This window comes from Sorex araneus, chromosome 2 (genome assembly GCF_027595985.1).
Source record: "Sorex araneus isolate mSorAra2 chromosome 2, mSorAra2.pri, whole genome shotgun sequence".
NCBI lineage: Eukaryota > Metazoa > Chordata > Mammalia > Eulipotyphla > Soricidae > Sorex > Sorex araneus.
In genome coordinates, this window is record NC_073303.1 from 244,965,908 (window position 1) to 244,975,256 (window position 9,349).

At 42.3% G+C, this 9,349-nt stretch overlaps 1 protein-coding gene across 1 annotated transcript; it reads left to right on the forward strand.

Annotated features, from left to right (window-relative positions):
* The first annotated feature begins 7,120 nt into the window (after positions 1-7,120).
* LOC101549125 (olfactory receptor 7A10-like) lies at positions 7,121-8,050 on the forward strand. Its single transcript, XM_055124709.1, has one exon. It carries the CDS (start codon positions 7,121-7,123, stop codon positions 8,048-8,050), a length of 930 nt encoding a protein of 309 aa, XP_054980684.1.
* The last annotated feature ends 1,299 nt before the right edge of the window (positions 8,051-9,349 follow it).

Sequence of the window (9,349 nt, forward strand, 5' to 3'; positions counted from 1 at the left end):
AGGCACAAGACAAGGATGCCCACTCTCACCACTCCTCTTCAATATAGTACTGGAAGTACTTGCGATAGCTATTAGACAAGAAAAAGAGATTAAGGGCATGCAGATAGGAAAGGAAGAAATCAAACTCTCACTATTTGCAGACGATATGATACTATATCTAGAGAAGCCTAAAACCTCTACTAAGAAACTCTTAGAAACAATAGACTTATACAGTAAAGTTGCAGGCTACAAAATCAATACCCAAAAATCCATGGCCTTCATATATGCAAACAATGAGGCAGAGGAAAGGGACATGAAAAAAGCAATCCCATTCACAATCGTGCCCCAGAAAATCAAGTACCTCGGAATCAGCTTAACCAAGGAAGTAAAAGACCTCTACAAAGAAAACTACAAAACGCTATTCCATGAAATCAAAGAGGACATGAGGAAATGGAAACATATACCCTGCTCGTGGATAGGGAGAATCAATGTTGTCAAAATGGCAATACTCCCCAAAGCATTATACAGATTCAACGCGATCCCTATAAGGATACCCATGACATTCTTCAAAGAAATGGATCAAGCAATCTTAAAATTCATATGGAACAACAATCGTCCAAGGATAGCTAAAACAATTCTTGGGAAAATACGATGGGAGGCATCATCCTCCCCAACCTCAAACTTTACTACAAAGCAGTAACAATTAAAACATCATGGTACTGGAACAAAGGCAGAGCCATAGACCAATGGAACAGGGTGGAATATCCCTACACACAACCCCAAATGCATGATCATCTAATCTTTGATAAGGGAGCAAGAGATGTGAAGTGGAGCAAGGAAAGCCTCTTTAACAAATGGTGCTGGCACAACTGGACAAACACATGCAAAAAATGGGTTTAGACCTTGACCTGACACCATGCACAAAAGTCAGATCAAAATGGATTAAATACCTCAACATTAGACCACAAACCATAAGGTACATTGAAGACAAGGTCGGCAAAACCCTCTACGATATTGAAGATAATGGTATCTTCAAAGGTGACACGGAACTAAGCAATCTAGTAAAATAGAGATCAACAAATGGGACTACATTAAACTAAAAAGCTTCTGCACCGCAAAAGATACAGTGACCAGAATAAAAAGACTATCCACAGAATGGGAAAGGATATTTACACAATACCCATCAGATAAGGGGTTGATATCAATGGTATATAAAGCACTGGTTGAACTCTACAAGAAGAAAACATCCAACCCCATCAGAAAATGGGGCGAAGAAATGAACAGAAATTTACCAAGGAAGAAATACGAATGGCCAAAAGGCACATGAAAAAGTGCTCTACATCACTAATCATCAGAGAGATGCAGATCAAAACAACCACGAGATACCACCTCACACCACAGAGACTAGCACACAGCCAAAAGAACAAAAGCAACCGCTGTTGGAGAGCATGTGGGGAGAAAGGGACCCTCCTACACTGCTGGTGGGAATGCCGACTGGTTCAGCCCTTCTGGAAAACAATATGGACGATTCTCAAAAAACTGAGGTGGAGCTCCCATTTGACCCAGCAATACCACTGCTGGGAATATTTCCCAGAGAGGCAAAAAAGTATAATTGAAACAACATCTGCACATGTATGTTCATTGCAGCACTGTTTACAATAGCCAGAATCTGGAAAAAACCCGAATGCCCTAGAACGGATGACTGGTTGAGGAAACTTTGGTACATCTATACAATGGAATACTATACAGCTGTTAGAAAAAAGGAGGTCATGAATTTTGTATTTAAGTGGATCAGCATGAAAAGTTTCATGCTAAGTGAAATGAGTCAGAAAGAGAGAGACAGACATAGAAAGATTGCACTCATCTATGGTATATAGAATAACAGAGTGGGAGACTAACACCCAAGAATTGTAGAAATAAGTACCAGGAGGTTGACTCCATGGCTTGGAGGCTGGCCTCACATTCTGGGGAAAGGGCAACTCAGAGAAGGGATCACCAACTATAATGTAGTCGAAGGCCATGTGGGAGAAGGGAGTTGTGGGCTGAATGAGGGCTAGAGACTGAGCATAGTGGCCACTCAACACCTTTATTGCAAACCACAGCAGCTAAATAGAGAGAGAGAACAGAAGGGAATGCCGTGCCACAGTGGCAGGGTGGGGTGGGGGTAGATGGGATTGGGGAGGGTGGGAGGGATGCTGGGTTTACTGGTGGTGGAGAATGGGCACTGGTGAAGGGATGGGTTCCCGAACTTTGTATGAGGGAAGCATAAGCACAAAAGTGTATAAATCTGTAACTGTACCCTCATGGTGACTCACTAATTAAAAATAAATGAATTTAAAAAAAAAGCCATAAGGGATAGATGTACGATACATCTAGCCCTCCCATGATCAATACCAAAAAATGGGAGGTGCCATCTCTGTCAATCAGGAGACTCAAGGGATAGCCCTGAAGGTTCCATACACCTGACTTCTAGCAAGACCTCCTAGAATAGCTTCTACCTGCAGGAAATTTCCATCCTGCCCAGGCCAGCCTCCCACAGGGAAGTGGTGTCTCAGAGGTCAAATAAGAAATGAAACAGGGTTTAATGAGCAGACTCGGGGAGACTGTAAATATCTCCTGCTCTCCTAAGCTCTTCACTTGGTTCAGCCTGGGCTGGTCAGGACAGGATCCCTGCTGTGGCATCGTGAGTGTGTTGGGGGAAGTGAGGTTTGCATCCATCCTTCCTGCTGGTCCATCTGGCTACCACCTCCATACTTAAGCACCTAGGGAGGAATTTGTGTTCCCACTCGGGTGAGTTAACACTGCAGTGATGCAATAAATGCATGTGATGGAAATGACGAAAGGGAAGGTAGGAAAGAATAAAAGGTGAGTCCACTGCCTGCCTTGGAAGAATGCCAGGGTGCTCAGGTAATAATGGTCTTTGTTGTTTCTTTGGATGGTGACTTGACTAATCTACATTGATGTGTTACTTAGGGTGATCCAAGGGGAAGCTATTAGGAAGTCTGCAGGCAGTGAAAGTAGAGTGACTGAGAGAAACGCAGAAGAGGGGATAGAGACGGATAGAGGCCCAGGACGGAGGAGATGACTCAAAGGAGTGGAACACGTGCTTTGCATGTGGAGACTCAGGCTCAACCTCCCACACCACACGGTCCTCTGAGCAGGGCTGGGAGTGACCCCAAGCACTGAGCTAGGAGTACCTCCCTACCGTCTTCGGTGTAGCCTCCAAACTGAAAGAAGAACTAAAATACATTGACTGGGGAGTTTTTTTTTTTCCTTCCCAATCAACCTTTCTAATCACTGTATGACTATCACTGTCGGCCCGTTGTTTATCGGTTTGCTCGAGCAGGCACCAGTAATGTTCCCGTAATTCATCCCTGTTGCATTCAGGATCAGGGGAATGAGGCCCATTATTGTTACTGCTTTTGGCATATCAATTACGCCACGGGTAGCTTGCCAGGCTCTGCCGTGTGAGATTCTGCATCACTCTCTTCCGGTAGCTTTGTTTTGTAGTCTCTGGATCTTGGCCATTGATGAAATTACATGGATTTCCAGTGGCTTGGCAGTCACACTCACAAACTGTCCCCCCGGTACCATGTATCTTTATAATAATAATAAAATAAATAATGGTTGGTCCATAGTTCATCATGCAGGATGCTTGATTTGCATGTGACCAACTCAGGTTCAATCCCTGTCACCCCACAGGGTCCTCTGAGTACCTTTAGAGTTGTTAGGTTGTTGACCATTAGGTTGTTTTCTTGAGCTCATTTATGCATGAGCTCAGAGCCAGGAATGACCCTGAACACTGCTGGTTGATCCCAAGCAAACAAATCCTGCAGTCAAATCAAATGAAAAGGAAGAAAATTCTTTCAGTGCAAGTAAAAATAGCAGCAATGAATGGAAGTCTGTGAAGTCTGTGTTGGCTGCAGACGCCATCTAGTAAATGCATCTCTGTGTCATTACTCAGACACCACATGTTTGGGTTTGTTTACCTGCGAGATAGACTCAGGTAAAGGATTGTTTGAAGAGTATGAGCTTGGCACAGCAGGAAGTAGTTCATATACGCCTCCCTCTTTCTCCCTGAGGATTCATGTTCAGACACATCGCAGGAAAGGCTGGGCCAATATCTTTAATTTTATCATTGTTTCAGTCCCTATGTGAGACAACACATCTGCCGACCTGGTGGATGTGGCATTTGTGTGTTCATTGTCCATGGGATACTCTGCTTCTGTAGGGTGTGGGGGCAGTGAGGTTTTTTTTTTTATAATATTTCCACATAATTATAGATTTTGTTCTTTTGCTTTTTGGGTCACATCGGCAACACATAGGGGTCATTCCTGGCTCTGCACTCAGGAATTACCCCTGGCTATGCTCAGGGGACCATATAGGATGCTGGGAATCAAACCCTGGGTTGGCCGAGTGCAAAGCAAATGCCCTACCCGCTGTGCTATCACTCCAGCCCTAATTGTATATACATTTTTGGCCATTAGGTTGTTTTTCTTTAGTTCATTTATGCATGCCAAACTGTATTATGGAAAGTGTATAAGACATTACTGATTATGTAGGTCTAGTATGACCCCCTTTGCATATGTATGTGTAGGTTGTTTAATCCAAATCATTGATCTGTCATTTGATTTTCCTCACCTGAAAATCCTTTCTATAAAAAGAAAGTAATGTGAGTCCCTGAAGATTTTTATTACAGCTCTCTACTTATTACTACAGGTACTTCAGCAGTATTTATAATGCATTACCTCTCACATAAAGCTAATGTGTCCTTTCTTAGGATAAATACACTTGTACAGGCATATTCAGATTCTCCCTTTAATCGTTTCTTAATTCTCTTCACTCTTCCTAAATTTTACATTTGCAGAATTTTTTTTACATTTGCAGGATTTTATTTAGTATTTTATTTTATTTATTTGTTAAATTTTATTGATTCCATGTAAATTTTAAAAACATATTAGCACAGGGGCTGGAGCAATAGCACAGCAGGTAGGGCATTTGCCTTGCATGCGGCCGACCTGAGTTCGATTCCCAGTATCTCATATGGTCCCCTGAGCACCTCCCGGAGAGAAGTGGTTCTCTGGGGATGGGGGGAAGGTGGTGGAATGATGGAGGCATGAAAAGTACAATTATAAATATTATAAGTTCAGGTATCTCTATTAAAATTTTTAAAATTTATTTAAAAAAACACCCTCTTTATCTAAACACCATGGCCTGGAGCGGTTGGGCGTTTGGGCGTTTGCCTTGCACGAAGCCGACCCAAATTCGATTCCTGCACCCCTCTTGAAGAGCCCAGCAAGCTACGGAGAGTATCCCGCCCGCATGGCAGAGCCTAGGAAGCTACCCATGGCATATTCAATATGTCTCACAATGGAGACGTTACTGGTGTCCGCTTGAGCAAATCTATGAGCAATGGGATGACAGTGATACAGTGATTTAAACATTGTGATTTACAAAGTTGTTCATAATACAGTTGATTCAGGAATTCAATATTCCAACACCAGTCCGACCACCAGTGTGACTGTCCCTCCACCAATGTCCCAGTCTCCCCCCACTCCCCATCTTACCCCTCCAAATATATCTGCTCGGTGGGCACGGAATAGTTTACTTCATATTGGTTATTAGAACACACATGGAAACAAAACTTACTTTTGCATTAATTAATTCCCTTTGGAGTGGAGGTTCTTGTTGTGGGGATGCATAGGCTGGTCCATGGTGCCCAGATTAACACACAAGCTTTTTTCCCTTTTAGCTTTGCCTCTGGATGTTCTCCATTCAAGCACACGTTTCTGCAGAGAGCACCCAGGTGCTACCATTTTACCTTTCCTTCTCTCTTTCTCTTTCTTTCTTTCTTTCTTTCTTTCTTTCTTTCTTTCTTTCTTTCTTTCTTTCTTTCTTTCTTTCTTTCTTTCTTTCTTTCTTTCTTTCTTTCTTTCTTTCTTTCTTTCTTTCTTTCTTTCTTTCTTTCTTTCTTTCTTTCTTTCTTTCTTTCTTTCTTTCTTTCTTTCTTTCTTTCTTTCTTTCTTTCTTCCTTTCCTTGTTGGGTCACATCTGGTGATGCTCAGGGGTTACTCCTGGCTCATGCACTCAGGAATGACTCCTGGTGTTGCTCAGGGGACCATATGGGATGCTGGGAATCGAACCCAGATTGGCTGCGTGCAAGGCAAACACCCTACCTGCTGTGCTATTGCTCCAGCACCCCCGCTACCATCCTTTCTGATCTCTGCTTTAATTCCACCCATTTGCTGGTCTCACCTAAAGTTACAAGCAGTAAGTAACATTCAGGGCTGGAGGCACAGCAGGTAATGTGCTTCTCTTGAATGCAGCTAAATTTGGTCTGATCCTTGGCATCCTGTGAGGTCCCCCAAGAACCATGAGGAGTATTTCCTGAATAGAGAGGAAGGGGTAACATCTGAATATCTCCAGGTGTGGTCCAAAAGTAAACAAACCAAAAAAAAAACATTTACTGTATATGTTCTGTTTTCAACCTGTTCCTCTTAACCACAACCCCTCTCTGCTTAGATTTTTGGAATGTTTAGATATGTGCCCTATACAGAGAGACTCTAATATCATCATATTTAGTGTTTAAATTATTCAGTATTTATTTAGCATTTGTCACATTTCTGAGAAATTTGCAATTCATGTGATTGAAACTCAATCATGAAAAACTTTGTAACTCTATCTCACGGTGATCTGATAAAAAATAAATAAATATTAAATGTTAAAAATATTAAAATATTTTAAAATGCACATTTACCCCAATGAACATATGTAGAGTAACCTAAAGAATGTCAAATTTGACATTTATATTTAAAAAAATTGCAATTCAAATGCTATAATGAATGCTATCTTATGAAACGCTGAAAATACTGGACAAATATTTGTATAGATGTATATGGGAATGCTGAAAAAATGATTCCTAGAAGAACAAGATATATTCATAAGATACTGAAGTTAACTTCTCGAGTTTGAATGTTAGGAGATCATACATCTTATGCAGTGAAATTTTGACTCTTAAACAATTAACGTTTGTAATCTAACATTACCTCAGTAAAAATTAAAAATATGTAAGTAATGCCATGTATCATGTTATCATGTCAAAGAAATAATCATGTTCTTTCCCTGTAGGTTTCTCCACTCCATGGAATCTGAGAATGTGACCGGAAATAGAGAATTTCTTCTTCTAGGATTTTCTGAGGAACCGGAACTGCAGCCCCTCATTTTTGGAATTTTCCTGTCCATGTACCTGATCACCGTGCTGGGGAACCTGCTCATCATCCTGGCCGTCAGCTCAGACCCCAACCTCCACACGCCCATGTACTTCTTCCTGTCCAACCTGTCCTTCGTAGACATCTGCTTCACCTCCACCACTGTCCCCAAGATGCTAGTGAACATCCGGACACACAGCAAAGCCATCAGCTATGAAAGTTGCCTTTCCCAGATGTATTTCTTCTTAATTTTTGTAGCACTGGACAACTTTCTCCTGACAGTGATGGCTTATGACCGCTACGTGGCCATCTGCCACCCCCTGCACTACACGATCATCATGAACCCCCGGCTCTGTGGGTTGCTGCTGCTGGCTTCCTTTCTCATTGGTGCTCTGGATTCCTTCTTAGAAATTTTAATGGTGTTGCGTCTGTCCTTCTGTAGAGATGTGGAGATCCCCCACTTCTTCTGTGAGCTCAACCAGGTGGTCCATCTTGCTTGCTCTGACACTTTCCTTAATGACTTAGTGATCTATTTGTCAGCTGGCCTTCTGGGCTGTGGCTCTTTTGCTGGGATCCTTTACTCCTATTGTAAAATCGTTTTTGCCATACGCAGAATCTCATCTGCTCAGGGTAAACATAAGGCATTTTCTACATGTGTGTCTCACCTGTCCGTGGTCTGTTTATTTTACGGTACGATACTAGGTGTGTACCTGAGCTCTGCTGTGACGCAGAATTCACAGTCCCTGGCACTCGCCTCAGTGATGTACACGGTGGTCACCCCCATGCTGAACCCTTTCATTTACAGCCTCAGGAATAAGGACATCAAGGGCACTCTGGCAAATCTGATTGGGAAGAAAAAGTAACAGGGCAAGTGTCCTAAGATGGGACAATGCACGTCATTTCAGGACCAAATCGTGAGAACCCGACACTGAAATGTCTCTCAGAGTGGGAAAAGGGACTTGATAATGTATATTGATTCCTGAAATTTTCATTCCTTTTATTCTGAACTTTTCATTTCTTTGCAACTTCCCTTGGCAAGCTGCATGACAAACTTCATTCAGCTTTCTCCTCTCTTTGATATGGAAGAATTTTCCCCTGGCCTATGCTGACTCTCTCAAATAGATTCCCAGCCTCAGGTCCAAAATATTTGGAAATTCTCACTTATATCATGAACTATCTGGAATTCCTAAAAAAAAAAGTGGGGCTGGAGGAATAGCACAGCGGGTAGTGCGTTTGCCTTGCAGGCGGCCGACCCGGGTTCGAATCCCAGCATCCCATATGGTCCCCTGAGCACCGCCAGGAGTAATTCCTGAGTGCAGAGCCAGGAGTAACCCCTGAGCATCGCCAGGTGTGACCCAAAAAGAAAAAAAAAGTCAAAATCTTACCATGCTAATTTGGGTAAGGAGATTTACTGAAAGAGTCACCCCAAAGTATAATACTACTAAAGAAAAGGGGACCATTAACAAAGTAGCCATTGTGTGGTTTCATAAAAGTGGTTCCATAGACATTTCATACAACTCTATATTTTCCTATCAAATTTGTATGTAAATTGATTTAATAATTTTATAGTCAGAAAAAATCAAACGGGCTGAGACATAATTGTAAACTGCATTTTTACAATTTTCTGTGAATTTGTGTGTGTGTGTGTGTTTGTGTGTGTGTGCGTGCGCGTGCGTGATCTCCTCAGTGGAGCTCAGGAGACTTAGAGCATGGGCAGCCCTCTCAATGACTCTTGAGCATCCTGAGGAATTCCATCAATGCCCATCCCTTCCCTCTCCTACAACTTTGAGCAGATAACTGTCACTTAGAGATAATATATACTACCAGGTAACCTGTTAATAGTTAAACAAAAACTTCTACTTATTATGGATCCTCTTTTTTTTTTTGCTTTTTGGGTCACACCTGGTGATGCACAGGGTTACTCCTGGCTCATGCACTCAGGACTTACTTCTGCCAGTGCTCTGGGGACCATGTGGGATGCAGGGAATCGAACTCGGGTCGGCCACATGTAAGGCAAACGCCCTACTCCAGCCCCTAATTTAATTTAATTTTTATTGAATCACTGTGATCTACACTTACAAACCTTTCATGTTTGAGTTTCAGTCATATAATGATCAAACATTATCCCTCCACCAGTGCACATTTCCCACCACCAATGTCCC